Below are 21,879 nucleotides of genomic sequence, written 5' to 3' on the forward strand. Positions count from 1 at the left end.
CAAATCTATTGTCAGATGAATTAACTGATCATATGATATAATTCAGCTGCAAATGCTACAATGTGAAATCTTTGAAGGACAGAGTCTATGATACGCCGAAAGCGTAATAGACAAACGGTTTCAAATATAAAGAAGAAGGAGAGGAGCAAATGATCAATATGATCATGATAATGAGGAAAGCGCTATAAGAGAGCACCACGACATAACACTTCATAAAACCTTGAAAAAGGTTCAGGTACTTGAAAAATAATGAAAAAATGAATAGATCTCGATAAGTTATGTCATGTTGGAATCGATATCAAATAACAATCGACGGTATCTTTGATATGACGTAGTGCTCAATGATATAAATTGTGACTAGGATCTTGAATTCAAATCTGTCATATAGTGTGGACTGATAAATGGTTGGCCAAGTAAACTGCATAATTCAAGTATATTTTATTTCACTTAGAAAAGTGAAAAATGATGTTTTGGACTGATAGTTTATAAACCAAGGTATAGTGTCAGTGGGGTACAATAAATTATTATGCGATAGTATAACAGTAAGACATAAAGTACAACTTGTGCCTTGGGGCATAAAGATTTGTCGTAAAAATTCTGAAATTATTGGAGATGTTTTCTCCTATGGTGGATGCTATGAGGTTTGTTTTGATCTAGCAACATATGAAAAACTTGTATGCATATAATGAATAATTGTCATGTCTAGTTAGACAATGAAGGTTATATGAAAATTCTTGAATCAATCGAGGTGTCTGAAGCATATAAAACTTTGAAGGAAAATTTTCCAATAAAACTTCAAGAATCCTTATATGGATTGAAATAATCAAAAAAGAAAAGGGTACAAAAAAAATGACTCTAATTGTCATTGAATTTTTATGAAAAGGTCAGGATCTGAATTTGTTATATAAATTGTGTATGTTGATGAATTGAACATTAGGAGCTTTTAAAAACTATTGAGTATTTGAGAAGGGGATTTAAAATGAAAAGATTCTGGAAAGACAAGCCTAAGATTGAGAATTTGACGAATGAAATATTTGTCCATCAATCAAAATACACAGAAAAGTTTTGATGTGATTTTTACATGGATAAATCACATCCATTGAGTACCCTAATGATTATGAGATCGCTTGACATAAATGATGATTCAGTTTGATCTCAAAATAAGTATGAAGAGCTTCTTGGTGATGAAACTTCATATCTTAGTGCAATCAAGGCACTAGTGCATGTTACTAACAATATTCGATCAGACATTTGTTTTGCAGTAAATTTACTGGCAAGATTCAGTTCCTCCCCAACAAAAGGACATTGAAATGGTGTTGAGCACATACTTGAATATCCTCGAAGGACCATAGTTATGAGTTTATTTTATTCCGAGGAATCTAAGACATAATTGATTGGTTACGCATATGCAGAATATTTATATGATTCGCATAAAGTTCAATCTCAAACACACTATTGTTTGCATGTAGAGACACAATAATATCTTGGCTATCAATGAAGCAAATGTAGGTGATCTCTTCTTCAAACCATGCAGAAATAAAAGTCTTCCATGAAGCAAGTCGAGAGTGCATCCGGTTGAAATCAATGACACATCATATTCTTCTTTGAAAAAGAATTTACCAACCACAATGTATATAGATAATCAACTGCAAATGAAATTGTCCACAAGATGATTATTGCTGTGAACTAGTTTGATGTGCAATTTACTTGCAACAACGAGGTCATGACGACTAGAATGATATTCAATAATGTATTCGACTAAGCTCAAAGTCTCGTCATATTCATCAAAACAGAAAATGATATATCAGGATGAGTTCAACGATGCAACATCTTCGTGAATGTGATTTGATCACAAAGACATTGTCAATATCAATATTTGAGAAGATGATGTACAAGATTAGAGACATCATCGCAAGAAATAAAGTGATCTTTTATCGGGGGAGTATAATACGCGTTGCACTCTTTTTTCATTATCCGAGGTTTTGTCCCACTGAGTTTTCTTGGCAAGGTTTTTAATGAGGCAACAAATAGTGTGTATCAAAAGATATGTGTACTCTTTTTCCTTCACTAGAATTTTTTCCCACAAGATTTTTCCTTGTAAGGTTTTAACGAGGCACATTATCTATGGATATTCAAGGGGAAGTGTTATAAATCCATTGTATTATGTGGATTATCCATTAGATTTATCCAACAATTAATTGAATTCATGTATAGGTGCTTCCAAGGTGATAAGATCATTAGTTCTTTCCTCTATCTACATTTTATGTCTTCTTCTCTTTCATTTATATTGTACTGAGCTTAGATTTTGTAACACAATTATATTTATGGCCAGTCATAACTTTAATTTTTAAATATCTATTTTTTCACTTTAAAAATGAAAATTTAATTTTCAAATTTCACAATAAGATAAAAATGTGACCAAACATTTAGTTAATTAAGACGATATATCAAATCATAGATGATTTGACACATAAAGATTTATTCGAAATAATTTTTAATTATTATCCAAAATTACGTCGGATATAGCCAAAAAACAAACTTATACTACTTAATTAGATATCATAGCTACAATTTACAATAATTATCACTCGTGACTAATATTTTAAGTTTATATAATTAATCACGTTTAATTTGTATAGTTCATCATGTTTAAATAATTTCAACTAACAATTCTTTATTTGATTTAGATTTTGTATACAATAATTTGTATTTGTATATGACTAACTTTCTTTGATTTTTCAGTTTTATTCCGGATACATTCAATCTTTTTATATAACTATTTCAGGTCTGTATAACACATGTAGATAATTCTTTTTTAAACCCCAAAAAAAAAGAAAAAATTGTAGTTAGTAGCCGGGTTTGTGCAAGTAAAAGTCAGAGTTAGATATAAGAAAGAAGCTTCCATAGCTAAGCCCGCACACGCTTCCGTTTCCCTTTGGCTGTTGGTTTACCCAAACATTCAATCTCTTCAACACAAATATATGACGTTTAATCTTTTTTTATTTTAACCAACTACTTTTTGTTTTTCTCCAAACCCTTTTTCGCTATCTTCCATTTACAGGTATCTCTCTTTTTCTTTTTCTTGATTTTGGATCTTTTAATGTTCTTTTCTTGAATTTTTATATGGGTATTTTGACTAAAGTAATGGGGGTGTTTTATTTTGCGTATATATGCTGACAATCATCTGATTCGAACCTTACAAACTTTTAAAGATTCTTTTTTTTGAGGGTTTATTTGGTTGGATGATGTTTATTGATATGAATTTTTTTTCTGTTTGTTTGAAGTTGTTTGATATAATATGAATGAATACTATGGGAATTCAAGAGCAAGTTCCAGTTCTGCATCTAGCTTGAATAGCAATTCACAGCAGGGTACTGAGGATGATCATGCCATTGCTACTATTTTAGCTGAAGAAGAGGAAAATGCTAGAAAGTATGGTGGCAAGCTTGGAAAGAGACTTTCTCATTTAGATTCGATACCGGTATGATTGTATTTTTGTTTTAGTATGAGGAAGGAAGTAATTTCAATGAGGTTTTATGATTTGATGATCATGGACTCACTGGGGTTTATGTAGAGATTTGTTTAATTTCCAAATACGAATCTAAGATTTTTAGAACTTGGGCAGAAGGTAAAGATTTATTAAGTGGAAATTGATCCTTAAATCCGACCAAGTGTACCATTTAGCCTTCTTGTATCATGGGTGACGGCAGATAATATTATATCAATTTTAGAAAATACGTACATAAAATACCTAGTTTTATGGATAGACCACGGGTTCACCTGCCCCATATTTTAGCTATACATTTGTCCCTGATAACGTCTAGTGTCTGCTATGATCTATAAAATATATCAAATCCAGGGAAATTTTTGACTTTTTTATGAACAAGCATATAAATTTTACATTTGTGTCTTATTTTCTGCAAACTCTAGCAAATGTATATTTGAATGAATTATGTGTATGTGTCCTTAGTTTGCATTGCAGTATACTACTTCATGAGCTTTATCCCATGGAAACCTGCGCTGTACTATCTCTGCATTCTATTTACAGTCTTACTTTCCTGGCAGCACACTCCACGGGTAATTGGGGAGATACCTGACCCAAATGATGCCACGCTAGACCACGGAAGACTCTCCAGCAGGTTATTTATCATTATACTGATCATGCCACAATTGTTCAGCTTGAGGCCTTTGGCTGACTTACTTTTGTGAATCCAACATATATCAGTTTTGATCCTTGAGCCTATTTTATTTCCTCTATATTGATATAAATTACTGGATTACTTAATGTCCTGCTCTAACAATAATTGTCTTGTGATCAAATTCTTCTTATTTTATTTCTATTGTAAACCCGTGTTCTTTGTAACAAAGATAGCTGCAACTATCTTTCATGGTAGATAAGGGAGTTGGTTCACATTACAATTCCATCCACTCATCTGTAAGGTCTTTCTGGAAAGATGAATGAAATAGGCAGTTGGTAACAAGATTAAAAAAACTGTAAAACCAGAGCTAGGATGGAGCCTTTTTTGTGCTTTCCTATCAAAATAAAAATAAAAATTAGAAATATCTATAAGAAAACTAGTCACTAAAAGCTTAAAACTGTATCTTTCTATCAAAATCACTCTATGTTAGTTTCTGAACTTGATTGACATGATTTTTTACGTCATATATTTCACGGAATTATACTATTTCAAGTATTTATCCAGATTATTACTTTTTGTGCTCATAAGTTCTTTTTCACTTTACAGACATGTGAGTCTCTATGTGTAACATATATATATATATATACACACACATATATATACACACTATGTCCCTTCATTAGAACCTTTAAACATAGCTGAACCCACACTTTAATTGCACTTTGCACTTAAAAGGTGACAACTTGTTGAAATTTTTCTACAGTTTTCCCTTTTGACAACTCTGATCCTATGTTTATCTTCGATTCAGGTTGGCGACATATGGTCTCTTTGAAATGCAAATAGAAGGGGATGGGAATTGCCAGGTTGGTCTCTTTTGACTGGTCGACAAGCTTTCGTTGCACTTCAGACCCACATGCTACTTATTAATTCACAGGCAATTTGAACCTGGTTTGTGACTGTCTTATTTGGCTTATTGTAGTTTCGAGCCCTTTCAGATCAGTTGTATCATAATCCAGAGTATCACAAGCATGTAAGGAAGGAGGTCGTTAAACAGGTATAGTTGCACGTTTTAAATATTTTCTGCTCATCATCAGAAACAGGATATGCGAAGAATTGAAAATTACATAATGCTTATGTTTGAGGATTGTGTGCATCTAAGATTGCCACTTACTGTACCTGGTACTATTAAATCCAAACAACTATCGATTGGATAATTTGCCCGAGGACTTACAGACTGTTAACTAAAGTAGGCCAAGAAAAAGGATTGACTTTTTTATACTTTTGGGAAAAGAGAAGGCTAAGAACAACTATTGTTATATCATAAGTTCAGAGTGTGACATTTCTGGTGAAACTCTCATTTTGCTGCTCCTGGGTGACTTGTGCATAATAACAAAGAAATATTTTCTCGGTTTTTATCTGAGACTCATCAGCTCAATTGCTTGACCTAATTTCTGGATCTAGTAAACATTAATACAATTACTTGCTTGAGTTTGACGCGATCTCTATATCTAGTTTTTGTCCTACATGTTTCTTATCCTAGTTGGCAATTCATTTCAGCTAAAGCAGTTTAGAAAGTTATATGAAGGTTATGTACCCATGAAATACAAAAGGTACTTGAAGAAGATGAAGAGGTAAGCTGTCTGGTCAATTTTCTGTGCTTATAGCAAGAAATCTCAATACGTAACCAACATATTCTCATTCTAACCAGGTCGGGAGAATGGGGAGATCATGTCACTCTACAAGCAGCTGCTGATAGAGTAAGTTGCAAGTTTCTCTTTTTGTGTCTTAACAAGCATTGGAGGCATATATGTGGTATCCTTATGAATATTTAATGCAGCATTTGAACTAAGATTCAATGGCACTGTTGAGGTAGCACAGAAGAAAAATGAGGATGTACTTCTGCAATATTATGATTCATTGTGATTTGGAACATTGCTTACAAGATAAAGCCAACAAATTATCCTGTTAGTAAAGATGTATTGCCTGGAGCCCTGGACAGAAAAATTGATGCATTCCAAACTTGAACTTGTTAAATAAGAAAAAGCAATGAAGTAACCTTGTTAGTAGCATCCTCTCATTGCATAATATAAATAGTGGAAAAGTTGAAAGATTTTAGGAAGTGAAATTTTCAGTTGATGTTGGTATATAATATGGTAGCATCAAAAGTTATGAGTGCAGTGCAATTCTGAAAGCTTCACCATGGTTGAGCTGTTGCCTTTTATCATTTGGCTTTCATGGAAGTTCTTTTTGTTAAGAGAAAAAACTAGTGAATTAAGGAGGTCTACTTGGAACTCTTTGACTATGAGTTGTGGAGTTTTATTCTTGACCGAAACTGTCACAGCAAATAACCTGATCATCTTAACATGAACGTTTCTAGTAGTACCTCTTACTTCCTTGCAAAACGGGCACCATCTCATTTGCTTAACCTGATCTAGTTTTTATGTGGTATACCTGTGTTGTGCATGTATGTTACTGAAAAGTAACTGTAGGTTTTAGAGCAGAAGTGGGGAAGAGTTTAATTTGGCTCGTCACATCTTGTCAATTTACATAAGACTTTAGAAGTACAATTGTTTAAGACATCAAATAGGTCTTTGAAAGATGATCTGTATCACAGAGTGAGTCTGGATTGGAATCCCCTTGTGTTTTATTTACTTCAAGAATTAAAGCCGTATTTGTCCCAAAAGGCAACACCAGTTTTATGGAAATCAGAAAATGAGTACAAAACCAGCAATTCTGGCTCATTTATCATGTTATTGTGTCACTGAAACTAAAGAAGACGAGATTTAGTACTTGTTAATTTTAGCGAAAAATATGAAGAAGAGAAACTGTTTAAAGAAACGGCGCCGTTAAAGAAACAATATCTTCTGCCTCTTTTTTCTTACTGGTGAAGGGGAAGAATTCAAATAAATTAGTTCCACTGTTACTGATTGAAGTTCAATATAGCATCAGACATGAAAGCAACTTAAAAGCATGAAAGCAAGTTGATAAGCCTCTCATGCATACGTTTTTATCTGCATTTCTTTCTCTCTTTTTTTTCCTGTTGTTAGGTGATTGATGTTGCTGACTTCTAATTCTATGTAATTTTTTGGATTTTATTTGCAGTTTGGGGTAAAAATATGTTTGGTCACCTCTTTCCGGGATAATGGCTACATTGATATCCTTCCCAAGGACATACAACCTTCTAGGGGTATGTACATCCTTTCTATTACCTAATGATCATGGTCCAATCAGTACTTGTGACAATTATTTCATTTATGATTATTAATTCTTAAATTTCCTGCATAAATATTAAAACTCAAAAATACAAAAAAGAGACCTGAAAATTACTAAACAATACTCAGATCATGAGTTGTGATATAAAATTCAGAATTTAAATAAAATAGTACTTGTTGTTTTTGCTTGGGACAAGTATCATCCCAAAGTGAAATGTTACTAAGCAACTGTTAAGTACTAAATTAGAGCAACTTCCAGAAGTCGAGGATCACACGAGACACAATTTGATAATGCCAGGCACTGATTAAGTTTTATTTGTTATGAACTGTAAACTTGATCGTATGCTGAAAAAAGTAACATCAGTGGGTCGCTCCTGTTTTATTGTTCTTGTTTTGATGATATGCTGAATGTTTCCCCAAGATATTGAATCATTTTTTTTATTAAGTCCTACTGACTCTATTTATATAGACAAACACATAGGTTCACGGTTTTCTTAGGAAAGACCAAGTTAAACCTGATAAGATTAACCCACCCAACGGTGTGGCTTAGATGTTCAGATATACGAAGACAAAAACACTAGGTGACTTTTTATTTTTGAAATCAGTCAGGTAACTTTTTCCTCATCTATCCAAGTCTTGGTGGATAGAGTTGCTTATATCTATGCTAGTGGGAGGTAGCAGGTACCCCAAGAAACTAGTCGAGGTGCCCACAATCTAACCTGGATACCATGGTCATAAAAAAAGTAATCCTGTCTTCATAAGTAAACAAATTCCAAATCACTAGTTAGTAGATATATCGTGTTGTGCTGATGAAGATTGTTGTCTTGATCTAGCAATTTATCAATGTGTATAGGCCGTCAACATGTTTAATCCCTGAAAGTACAGAACTCTTGACTTGTTGTTCTCGATTTTCAGAACTGTGGCTGAGTTTCTGGAGTGAAGTTCACTACAATTCGTTATACGAAATTGGAGGTAAGTGCATTATTGTTTTCGGTAGTTGAGAATTTTTGGTCAGCTATACTGACAACATATTTGGTTTTTTCTTTCAGAAGCTCCAGTTAGAGTTCCCAGAAAGAAGCATTGGCTTTTTTTCTAAGCCCATTCACCAGCAAAAATACTGCATACTGTAAATTAATAACTCTACAGAGCATGGCATGCACATAACAAAATCCTATGTATAATATTGTTTATACTGCTCAGTTTGTAGAAGGAAGACATTTACGATTTAATTTTACCCGATTTCGAGATAAATTAAAAAAGTATTCTTTTGGATCTCCCGGGGTACGATTCAAGGCATGCCCGATCTGAGGGCCGCTAAACTCTGAATGTCACATGTCACCTTTTAATAAGTTGGAACGTCAAAATCGGATTTCGACCCCATTACAATAATAGAGGTAGAAATGTTTTGTATATACTTGATGATGAGCGGTGCTTTCGAAATTATAGTATATATATGTCATTTTTGTCATGTCCTATTTAATTGTCTCTCTCAAATATTTTATCGATTTACGTCTAATTTTCCTCATTTCTACTTTATGCAATCTCTCGCATCTCCTTATTATCGTACATATATCTCTCATGTTTTATAATTTGCAAATCTCCTATGTTTTTTTTTTAATTATTAATGATATGATAATGTGGAAAATGTCATCACGAGGAGTATAACATTTGTATAGATTACAGAACTATAGCTACTCTATTTATTCAATTCATACAGAATTTATTCTCTTTTCTATCAACCAGGTAAATATAAAATAATGACAAAAGCTAAGAAGGGTTTAACTTCAGAGTTTAGAAGTATAAATAAATCTTGCTATTAGAAATAACCAAATCAAATGTGGTAAGTTATTTTCTTCTTTTAGTTTTATCATCTTCGAGCTATATGTTTGAGCTTACAATTTACTTAAAAATTAAATTTGAAATAAAGTAACTTTTATAAAGTACACTAATATATGTGTTAATTACTCAATGTATTGATAGTTTCAATAATTAATATTTGTCTTTACATTATAGTGTATCTTGCTTCTGGTTACACTATATCTAGCGAATGTACCTTTTGCATTGGTGTAACCAATGTACTTATGTATATCAATTTCATTCGGTATATTCTGTATGTATCCAACATTAAGATGTATTGATGTATCTAGTGTATCTATGCATAGTTATAGATTGGTTTGAAAGGACACTGATATATTCAATATACTTGTACTATATTGAGTGTATATGTGCATAAATAGATTTATCTCATATCAAATTTGTGATCTATTTAGTGTATCTATGCATAGATACATACTTAGAAAAATAAGGAAAACGAAAATATAAGCATAGACACATGTGTAATTATGTCTTAAATAGCGGCCCTTCAATGACAATCTGATATCAATTTCGTAACATAAAGAGGAAAGAGAGAGAGAAGGGGAGAAAAAGCGAGAGATTCATTTTATATAAGAGAGAGTATCTTTGGACGATTAAGGATATTCTGTTCTATCAAAAATTGACTAATATTATGAAATTCAATAGATATGATAGGGATGTTTGTCTAGATAAATTTTTTCAACTATTTATACATATTATATAGATTTTTTAAACTAATATAAAGATATGGAGCAAAATTATTAAATTTTATCAAATTCGAGTGCATTATGGCTCCGCCTTGACAATCTGTGTTTGAAATCATCAAGGTCGTCTCAACAAGTTTGTTAAAGCCAAACATTACAAAGAGCCCCTGTTTTTTTAGTTGTTAAATATAAATTGGAATTATAATATACTAGTGTTATCCTAAGCTTTCTGAGTCGAGTATGTCGCATAGAGCTTGTCTAGTGCGATGCGCGATTTACATTTCTTGTGTGGTTTGCAAGCTATTGCAGGGATTTATCCAGTGCACACAAAGTACTCACCAGTCAACACACAGTGCTACCCGAATGATAGAGTCTGTGGCAGAGTACTTTGTAGCGGCTGCGAGTTATTTTAGGGTTCCAAAAAGAAGAAGTTGGAATAATAAAACATGACTCAAGATTTTAAAAATATTATGATATCAAATAGTGTAGCGATGAATTTGATAAGCTGATAAATAATATTAAAATAGTATTGATTAGTTTTAGTGCTTGAAATTTGAATAAGACACAAAAAAAATAAATTTGATCTTTTTAGAAACGCACAACAACATATATCACATAATGTAGAATATTTGATCATTTGAGAGACTTCAGAATATTCAATAATGAAAGAATAAAAAATAGTGAAAGGAGAATAAAGAAAAGTATGTATAAGAATACACTATTGTTGGTTCATGATAATCGTTAAAATATAAACTAGAAAAGATGCTACAATTAACTAGTCACATCAGAATCTAGAAAATACAATACAATCAACTAAACAATATTCAATTTCTTAATTATATTTTCTATACAAAAAATTATTTTCAAATTTATCAAAACATGAATTTTTTAACTATATATATATATATATATATATATATATATTGAGAGAAAATGAGGGGCCCAGAAAAAATTGGGATCCTAAGCGATTGCTTTAGTAGCCTTATGGTCAAGATGCTGAGAATCATCAAATACATGATTTAATGAAATAAAACACATGTTAGTTAGTTAAAGTTAAGTAAAAGGGAAAACACATAGATTGTCCCTTGAACTTGTTCTGAAAAGTCAGTTACACACTTAAACTATCATCACGACCTATTACACACCTTTTCTACCTAAAAATGAATTTAATACCACCCTGAAACACCACTCTCATCGTAGGTGGTTCATTATATATGCTGCCATGTCGGCGTCATGTCAGAAATTATAATTTTTTATATTTTTAAATATTTTTTTATTTATTAATTAACTTTACTTTTGTTAACTATATTTTTACATTAATTAATACCTAATTAATTATTAAAAATCTCTAATAATTATACATTTTAATCAATAAATCTCACCCACTTCATCTCTCGTCTTATCGAAAAATCATGGCCAGCCACCTTCACTATCAATTCTTTATTCTTTGTTTTGAAAGTCTTATTGAATCATATTGCAGTGCTTGCTTTCTATATTCTTCCCTACTGAAAAAACTATTGTTCAATCTATGATCGTGTTGTTAAGGAAGATATGTAGATTTTTTTAATTGGTCATAATTCCAAAGAACAATACAAGTTTAGGCATGTGTCAGGTTCTTTAAATGCTTAAGGATTATAAATTAGTTTAGTTTTTTTTTTCTTGTATGAGAATATAGTATACAAAATATGGTCGGTAAAAATATTCAATAAACCTATACTATTGAAATATGACCTTGCAAACTTTTAGCCCAGTGGAGCCTTATAAAGTGCTCTTTCTATTTCATTTATTCAACAAGTAACAATTTTGATATTTTTAAATTTTTAATGGGTGGATTATAAAGATTAAGATGATAATTAATGGGGGTGTGAAGAAGAGATATGAGGGGTGTGGAAGGAAAATTTTTTATTTTTTATTTTTTATTACTTTAATTTTTATATCTGATATGCATCTTTTTAGTTTATTTTTTATTTTTTTTGTCATGTCAGTTATAGGGGTAAATTAATTTACTTTTAAATAGTAAAGGTGTGTAATAGATCGTCATGATAGTTTAAGCGTGTCACTGACTTTTCGAGACAAGTTCAAGAGGCAATTTATGTATTTTCCCTTAAGTAAAATGACATATAATATAAATGTGTCATTTAACTTGGTTTCGAATCACATTTATGCCCTTCAACTTTGGTTTTGCACAAATAGACACTTAAACTTGTACAAAGTTGAACAAATAGACACACATGTCCTACATGTCATTTTTTGTCCTACGTGGTGTCCTACGTGTATTGTGCCATGTAGGACTCATGTGTTTATTTATTTAAAAGTTAGATAGTTAAAGTGTCTGTTTGTGCATTATGAGAGTTAGAGGTCAAAGTTAAAATTTGAAATCAAGTTTAGAATCCAATATATGTATTATGTCTAATATAAACTCAAACACATGGCATACATTTATACATATTGAATTGGTGTATGCATCAGGTGCAGATAAATTTTACTTGAATCATCATGAGTAGCCAAATTTTGTAAAGAGCGTTCCATTTAGAGCATGTTCGGCATGGTTGTTGGGAGGCGTTATTTTTCTATTAGGAAAAACACATCTTTGAAGAAGTAAGTGTTTGACAAATCCTTTAAACTATTTTTAAAGGGAAGCAAATGCAGTTTTTCTACTAAACAATATCTTTTAAGATTAAAATATCTCTTACATATATATATTTATCAATGTATCTCTTACTAATTAATTAATATATTTCATAAATTTGGTTAATTTTCATTTAAGAATTTTATATTTATTTTTATTTTTGTTCATATCACCGACCGAGAGAGAAATAAGAATTTTTCAGATGCTCGGTCGGTGATAGAAGTCATCTTTATCAGATTTCCTTTCTCTTTGCTTTTCAACTATGGTGAGTTAATTCTCCAATTTCTACATTTGCTGAATAAATTTATAAGCTTTGATCTTAGATTTAGTTCTATGACTGATGGAAGTTTGAACTTTGAACTTAGAGTACTTGAATGTTGAAGTTAAATCACTGTCCAATGATTTTTCCATTTTCCCTAGAAATTTTCCAATCATTCCTCGCTATTTCAATCTCATTCACTATTGTGTTCATACTATTAAAGAAGCATAAATTGCGTTTCAAGCAACCATGTTGATACAAATTATATACCCATGCATAGTGGAAAGTATAACAAATCTTTATGCCGAAATGAGTTATTTGATTTAAGATATCCTTCTTTCAGAGATGCTATGAAATGTGTACTACCTGTTTGATAAAATGTATGTATGACCTATTTAATTTAGTTGTGAAATGCCTATTGCTTATTTGCTCGCATTGGCGATTACTCGCTTGAAAATGCCTATTTCAAGCTTATAACTTGGCTTTACTGTTGTTATATGTTGTTGATACTATTATTTTGCCATTTAGAAAACATATAGTATAGAGGAGAAAAGACAAGATTTGACAAAACAAAATTACTAAGAGTTCCAACTAGAGATAGGCCTCTTGAATATAAGCAGTGACTCGAGATTCTCAATCGCTCTGTATCCAAAAAGTCACATCCTAGATGTTTTCTACTGTTTTTAATTCTCGCAATTTCTAATTGATGAGTCATTGCCTTCATATATTGCATGTCTGTAGTTTTTTTTTTTCATTCCCTCCCCTTAATTTGACTAATTATGGGAAACTGAATTTTTCAGGCATAAAAATGCTCATCCTACGGTGAAGTCTCAATTTTGGGCAAGGTAATATTTTGCAAATCTTATTCTCATATGTTCTCGGATGTAGTGATCTTATATATACAGTTCAATTTTGAAGAGTAAATGAAATCGTTGATGAAGTTGTTGTCAATGATGATAATAACGGAGTAAATTGTTTGCGTGTTTAATAATTATTGAATGTTAAATTCATTTTTTGCATATGTAGATGTTAGATACCAATGTTTGATTTTTTTTATCGAAAAGTTCTGTAGCATCTCACAAATGCATCACCACTGTTTAAACAAACATTCGATTTTGCATGTAAAAATGCAGTCTGCACATACATGATTGATACAGAAGATGGAGGTCTCAACATTTTAGCGAGGCACATTCAGTATGAGTAATTGAAATTTTTAAAGAAATGCATTTGATATTTGGTACTTGTTATCGTAAAACAATATAACCCCCTTTATATTTGGATTCAACTCTGTTTTTCAGCTAATACTATTTTTGAGTCAGTACTGTAGGATTAATATAGACTGGTGCTTGGTAACTTTTGAAAAGAAGATGTGATTGCACATGTAAAGTAACACATTCCTAGATTTCTAGGATATTAATTCCCTCTTCCTCTTCACTAGGCAATTTGAGTGCACTTTATATTATGTTTTCAAGTAAACTTATGTATTCCCTTTGTTAGTCCCAAATTGTTCATAATCATTGTGTTTATGATTAAATGCCAAGAAGACATTTTTATCATCTGAAATCTGTGAATGGCATTTTTCATCTATTTCTTCATTATGGTTATGACTGCCACAAGCAACAAAGTATCACTCCGACTTCAACTCTTTGAAGACATGACTTCAATGGAGGATGATGAAAATTGAATAAGGAACTTGAAGGCCTAAACTTCCATCGAGACTACCTATCGAAATTTGTATACATGAGATTCATAGATGAACATTTTAGGCTTGTGACATTATTATATATTATTACTATCAGAAGGATCAGTGTTTCTTACCTCTGCTGTATTTCGTGGTGTTTCTTCGGATACGTTAGCATGCTTCATTGGATTGGTAGGATTATCTGTGTGCCCTTGTTCCTTTGTTGCAGTGGTATAAACAGATATAATAGTCAAGATTAGAAGGAAAGGACAAACTATAACGACATCAGTTGCATCTCTCCACCACCAAGGAAATGTGCTACTACTTAAGTTTGATATTTATGATTTATGTACAACTAATAATATGAACGTATGTACAATAGTATTGTGCTTCATTTATTGATCTCTCAATAAAAGGTAAGATTTATGTCTCCCTATCGCTTGGATATAAAAGAAAAAGAATATTGAGCTATCTAGTATAATAATAAAAAAGAGATAATTGCTGAGATTGAATCCAAAAGAATCGTAACAAGCAACAAAAAGATTTTCTCTTTTTGACTTTTTCAACAATATTTATCTATGTATAATATTGATGAAACTTGAATATATATATTTATATATATTTTTTAATTAATTAAATTAAAATGCAATTAAAATTTCTGTATTAGATGTTTAAAATAAATTTTCTCTATCAAATAACTTTAATATTAAAAGCATATTGATACTGGCACTTTTTAATAATTTGACTCTCAACAATATTTTTTAACAAAAATAAGTCTAACATGAATTATTTATCAAAAGCATTTTCAAATGAATTTACCAACCATAAATTTTTTTCTTTTTTTGGAAAAACACTTTTCTAAAAAAACTGTTTTTTTTAAAAAAAATCTATTAAAAAATATCAAGTTTTAACATAATTTTTAGTGATAATATCAAACAGAATGATACTCAATTATAATAATAATAATAAAAAAAAAAAGTTACTTGAATTGGGAATGTCATATTCATACTTTTGTTTGCCTACGTGTTAAACATGAGTCCGAAACTCAAACGGTAGAAAATATTAACAAAAATTCCAAAAGGGTATATAAAATTTTATATACCCTTTTGGAATTTTTGTTAATATTTTCTACCGTTTGAGTTTCGGACTCTGTTAAACATCAACTCCATTTCAGCATGTATATTTTTATTTATTCCACTCATGTTGGATCAACGTAGAATTTTTTGGAAAGCATATTCTTATTCCACTTATAGATTGTTATTATTACATGTAAGTAGTGGAGATTATTAAATAAAAGAGGATCCTTTAAAAATTGTGATATATATTTTTAAATTATAAATCTCAAATTAGTATCTTAAAAATACAAGCGTTTTATCGATTGCAATATAGTAATGAGATTGTTTCACCATTAATCATAGATTTCGATTTCGAGCATTTGGGTATGAAAAAAGTTATGGACGGAACTGCTCCACCTGTAATTATAGATCTCAAGTTCGAACTCTGGATATGAAAAAAATTATGGGTACTGCACTGTGCATTTTAAATTCAGAATTTGATTGATTGGAGCTCCAATATAAATATCGAGATCGAATAGACAAAAAAGAAAAATTATTTTTTTATAGAAAGTATTTTATCCCATTATCGGATCGATCCCAAAACCAATACTATCATACACCAAAAATATCAAACCAAAATAATAAAGGGGGTGTGTACTCAAATTTTCTAAATTTAAGTAGCCTTTGTTTATTTTCTTGGAACAAAAATAATTTTATCGTATGAATATTTTGTGAATTGTTAAATGGATTTCAGGTATTAAAGTTTGGAAAATAAAAAAATTGATTGACACTGTCAATTTTAATTATTTTTGTTAAAGACAATTGAAAAGTAATTTTCAAAAAGTCTGGCGACGTCATTTAATATTCAAATCTTTGTTACTAAACGACCTATGTACATGCAAAAAAATGTTTATACTACTGTTGGTTGAGAATTCGAATACTGCTCTTTAATAGATGGTATATTTATTATTAAATTCAATGTATTCACTTGTTTTCAAAGGGGCTTATATAGTTTATATATTATTGTTGGTTGATTGATGAAATTTACTCATTCAATCTAAACGTATTTGAATTAGTCAAATTATAAAGAGTCAATATCACCATTATGATATAATCTATCTTTTGTTTGTGATATTCTAGCCTGAGCCACATCTAATTTATATTAGTTGAAAAAGACTATTCTACCGTCCAAGAATGGGAAGACCAAGTCAATTTAAACTAGTCAAGTTTGGTTACCAAATGGTTTAAAGAATGTGGTCAGTGTTTTAAAAGAGGGGGTGAGGCGAGACTTTTTATGTAACACATGGCGATGTATAAATCTCAAGATAGGAGCGCCGGCTCAATGTAATCGGGGGCGTAAAGTGAAATTTTAATTCGCGATTTAATATAAAAATACACTTTATATACGTATTTATTCAAAATTTATTTTTTTTCACACTATTTAGATGGAAACTATTTGTACTTTATATTGTTTTTTCAGTTACTAGTTTTAGGTAAGATTTTATCAACTCAACATTGAAAAAAATCTTTTAAGTGAGACAATTATTATATGTATTGTTAACATAATGCTATAAGTAATAAATTGATAAATATTGAATAAAGATAAGAGTAAAAGTCATAAAATTTGACTCAAGAAGTTGATGACTAGCTATACCTCATTTTAATAAGCTTATACTCTAGTGATGCTTGAAACTAAAATTTACAAATAATAAATAAAAAAGAATTTGTAATTTACTTTTCCCAACATTTTCACTATTAATTCTTATTTTTAACAAAGTACAAAAAATGTTAAAGTGGATAAAATACTTATTTGTTAAAAATTATACTTTTTATCATAAATAATCAATTTATCTATAAAATTTTTAACACATAATCTAATCTTGAAAAAAATTTGGGGGCCTAAGGCAAAGACTTTAAATTCCAAAGCATAGAGTTGCTCCTGTCTCGAGATACTAGATGTAAGTCTCATAGATCTATAGGGCGCATATCTCATGTATATTCAATTTTATAATTTTATTATTAAGAAAATAAGTTTAATTTCAATGATTATACAAATAAATTTTAATAAATAATCAATAATTAAAAAAATATTACAATAAATATTAATAACTAATAATAGGAAATGTATTATAATTATTATTTGAGAAATATAACAACTAATAACACATAGTCAAAATGATCTTTAAATTGAAATCATTATTCATCTTCACATTTACTGGCCTTTATCAATTAATTTTTGCACTAATTTTGGTTTATATATTTTAATAAAGAAGAAGTAGCCAATACAAAGTATAAGAGTATGTGTGTGTTGCGTCTATTTTTATCGTGTGACTTACGTTTTTATGCTCGAACTTTATGCCTTATAAATTTACATATTAATTTATGTATCAAAGTATTTTTGATATGCCTCACTCTAAGATACGCCCAAACATTTTTCAAAGTAGTGAATGTGGTTAGCAAACATGTCAAATAAATTTTACTTTGCATTAATTATAAGCATGTTTACTTTTACGAGAACAAAAATATGAGCATTTAAGCATTCCTAGAAAATTAGAATGAACAAAAAGAAAGAGAAAAATTCAAATATGTCATCGTACTTTCAGAAAAGACTCATTTATGTCATCTGTTAAAGGCTTGTTTATGTCATCCGTTAAAGAAAAGGCTCATCAATGCCAGTGCCGATGAACCAATAGTTTTGCAGCCATTTGCATCCGCAAAACTTATCTCTTGCTGCTGGACCTAAGTTTCCCTATTTCACTGCTAATCGCTCTACTTCGTCAAAATCTAATATGCATTTGCCAGACTTGCCTCATGGGCTCCATTATGGTGGAAAAGTGTCACAGTTGAACACTAGTGGCCTTTCACTTAATAACCGGCTGCAAAATCGTTGGACCAGCCATGCATGACTCTTACATGGAGACCATTCTAGTCTCATAGACAGTATCTTACCACATCATTTTCCTCATCTAAACGATTTATTATCTCCTCAGATTTTGTCTCCCAGCTTCAGCAGAGATTGCATCTTGCAGTTCAGCCGACTTCAGGTCATTTTTTAACACGTCAATCTCAAATTATTTAACTCCTTCCCTTCCCCGTCCCATCTTAGCAAGTATGGATGGGCGGATTACAAAAATCCAAGATCTAAGTCATCACACAAAGGTAAACAGAGTGCACATTCTTCTAAACAAGCTACTGATAGTGGTAACCAGAAAACACAGTTCAGATCTAAGTACATGACTGGTGATGAAATACAAAGCATTATGAAAATGCAGCATTCTGCAACACATGGAAATGATCCTTATGTGGATAATTATTATCACCAGGCTCAGTTAACAAAGAAAGCAGCTGAGACAAGATCAATGCGTCAGTTCTGTCCAAATAAGGAGCAATCATCACAGTCGCGCAATATCACTAAAGTGCATCATCTCCACGTTGATACTCAGGGGCGGATTTCATTTTCTTTTGTTCGTAGGCCTCGTGTTCTTCTTGAATTTGATCTACCGGTTCTTTTTTCCAACGATGGAAGTGGTGAGCAGAAGGTATCTGAGAAACCTTTGGAACAGGAACCGACACTTGCTGCTAGAATTACTATAGAAGATGGTTTCTATCTTCTCCTTGAGGTTGATGACAATGACCGGCTCCTTCAGTTTAATCATCCCCAGGATGGTGGTGCTCAGCTCAGGCGGAAACGGCAGATCCTGTTAGTAGGTATGGCAGCCTCGCTTCAACTTGTTGACCCTCTTGGCAAAAGTGGCAGTTCAGTAGGGCTTACCCTTCAAGATGACACTGTATTTTTATGATTGGTATCACTTCCTAAAGGCCAAAAGCTCATCTCAAGGTATATTAGGCATCTTATTCCTGGAAGTGAGCTTGCCAAAGTTGTTTGCATGGTAATTTTCTGACACTTGAGAGTCTTGTTTGGTGGCCTTCCAACTGAGCCATTACTAATATTGCAAAAACAGTCGTTGGATGCATCAGGTATGGACCTCAATTCTCTCGGTGCTTGTCTAGCTGCTATTGTTTGTTCGTCAGAACAGTCTCCTCTCCACCTGCTTGGAAGCCCTGCTGCAGATGGAGCCTCTGTTATTCTAAAGTCTCTTCTTGAAAGGGCAACTCATCTGTGCTTGAGCATGCTTTATCCTGCCCTTTGGCAGGCATCTTTTGATGCCTTCTTTGGTCTACTTACCAAGTATTGTCTAATATAAGTATGAAAGCATAATGCAATCTATACTTGCAGAGACTACATCAAACACTGAGGTGATTGGTCTAGAGGCTGCAAGAGCCGTAAGTAGAGAAATGCATGTGGAGCTTCTACATGCGAGTCTGCCACACACAAATGAGCAACTAAGGAAGCTGTTGTTCAATTTTGCTCAACGATCCATGCCTGTTACTGGAGTTGATGCTCATGGTAGATGTAGTAGACAAACAAATCTTGAACCTGTGAGCTGCTAGTTGAGTTTCTAAGATAGCAAATATCGTTGTACATCCGTAATTCTCAGGGTGGTCATATAGCTGCTCTTTTCCAGACACATGGTGTTCTAATCCAGAAATAGAAGGCTGGAGCCTGGAAGCAAGGGTATGCATATAATATTAGGCGTCGTTTTAATGCCTACAGTTCGTATTCCTCATCTATCTTCTATGTTCTCTTCTCTTATTTCCCGCACCTTCCTTTCCCTGTTTCTTTTTCTCTTCATCTTCACTTTATTTTTTCAGCTTTTCCTTGTTCATTGCTGAAAGAAAAAGTGCTGGCATTTTCTTCTCAACTTTTTCCTTCTTCAATCTTACCTTATTTTTATGCTCTTTTGATTATAACTGCGATAAAGACTGGAAGGGAGGAATAGAATGTACAATTGGTTTATCAAGACTTTTGGCAACTATTGGACTTAGCCGTTTCCCCGAGGTAAAAGGACATGTTTACCTTAAGTAAACATTGATGGCTCGTAAGAGAATAGGGTTCATTTGCCAGAATGAGAATTTATAAGGATGAAAACTGTAATAAGTAGATGTTTGTGTTCATTGACAGTTACTCAATTACCTCCCCCTAATTGTTTATAATCTGTGGCATTCTTATTTGTAAATTGTTTTGAGTACATGCTGGTGGCATGCAGCTGAACTAGTGATGATCACATTTGTCTATAAAATAGTGTCCTATGTATTTTTATTGTTATATTACTAGAAAGGGTATTTGCTGGTGCAACAACCCTTGCGCCCTTTCTCTCCGTTGCATTTATGTGCTATTACTAGTTCAGTAGCTATTATAGTGTAACATCATGTTTCTTCTGCGGTGCAAATGCAGATTATTCGATTCGCTAGTTAAAGTAGAAGCAGTTTCTGTCGATAATTGATGTAAGTCAGTAGTAATTCTGTCGATAACATATTCAGTTTGTTACTCCCTCCGTTCGGAATTGTTTGTGATGTTGCGCTTATCGAAAGTCAATTTGATTAATTTTCAACGGTAAATTAGATCACATTAATTCGATATTTAAATAGAAAAATTAGATATACTAAAACTATATGAAAAGTACAATAAAATTATAATATTTTGCATATTAATATGCTTGAAAAGATATATTTTAAAATGTTAGTCAAAATTTTTATAATTTGACTCTAAAAATGGAAGTCATGACAAATAATATCAGACGAAGGGAGTTTTTAACTTTTTGGTGTTACTATATATAGAAATAGTAGTAGTAATTAGGTTACCTATGTAGAGTTTATTGTCTCACGTGGATCGTGTACACAATGAGTTCAATATATGAAGGCATAAATACATAAAGAAGTTGAAGAGGGTTAATATCGATTGTCTCGTCTGTTTAAAAAGGAATGACCTTTTTTTTATTTCTCTGTTTTGAAAAAAATGACTTTTTTTTTTTGATAATATTTTAAAATTAGTTTTTCACGTGGCATGTTTAAGGCCACAAGATGAAAGGGCAATTTTATACATATAATCTAACTTTAATTTAAGACCATAAACTACAAAATTTTCTTTATACTCTTAAACTCCGTGTCAAGTCAAATTAGTTCATTTGTGAAACCGGAGGAAGTATATACTAAAAAAAAATTAACATTTAACGACATATAAATAGTTTAATTTTTTGCCTTAATCCCTAAGTCATATTTGCTTCACCCCTGCGTGTACAGACCGATGAATAGGTTCAATATATATATATATATATATATATATATATATATATGATAATTTTAATTATTAGTATTGTTTTTGTTTTCATTTTTTTACCCTTTGCTTGGTATTTTGATCTTTAAGGTAGCTTACTTTAAAGTACTTTATACAAAATCCACACACGATATCAAATATCAATTTTCTAATTTCCAGCCAGCTTTAAAC

The 21,879-nt window shown here is 31.5% G+C and overlaps 1 protein-coding gene, 1 long non-coding RNA gene and 1 pseudogene across 2 annotated transcripts; all 3 read left to right on the forward strand.

Annotated features, from left to right (window-relative positions):
* Positions 1-2,850: 2,850 nt before the first annotated feature.
* On the forward strand, positions 2,851-8,625 carry LOC107024384 (OTU domain-containing protein DDB_G0284757-like). Its single transcript, XM_015225359.2, has 10 exons — positions 2,851-3,061; positions 3,285-3,481; positions 4,066-4,139; positions 4,948-5,002; positions 5,119-5,193; positions 5,697-5,770; positions 5,848-5,896; positions 7,242-7,326; positions 8,267-8,323; positions 8,401-8,625. The coding sequence occupies exons 2-10, from the start codon at positions 3,299-3,301 to the stop codon at positions 8,445-8,447; spliced, it is 699 nt and encodes a 232-aa protein (XP_015080845.1). The 5' UTR covers positions 2,851-3,061; positions 3,285-3,298; the 3' UTR covers positions 8,448-8,625.
* A 4,040-nt stretch (positions 8,626-12,665) lies between these two features.
* On the forward strand, positions 12,666-14,912 carry LOC114078076. The gene is made up of 2 exons (XR_003579593.1): positions 12,666-12,803; positions 13,598-14,912. It is a non-coding gene; the product is annotated as an uncharacterized LOC114078076 (long non-coding RNA).
* Positions 14,913-16,836: 1,924 nt separating this feature from the next.
* On the forward strand, positions 16,837-20,688 carry LOC114078032 (annotated as a pseudogene).
* The last annotated feature ends 1,191 nt before the right edge of the window (positions 20,689-21,879 follow it).

This window comes from Solanum pennellii, chromosome 7 (assembly GCF_001406875.1).
Source record: "Solanum pennellii chromosome 7, SPENNV200".
Classification (NCBI taxonomy): Eukaryota; Viridiplantae; Streptophyta; class Magnoliopsida; order Solanales; family Solanaceae; genus Solanum; species Solanum pennellii.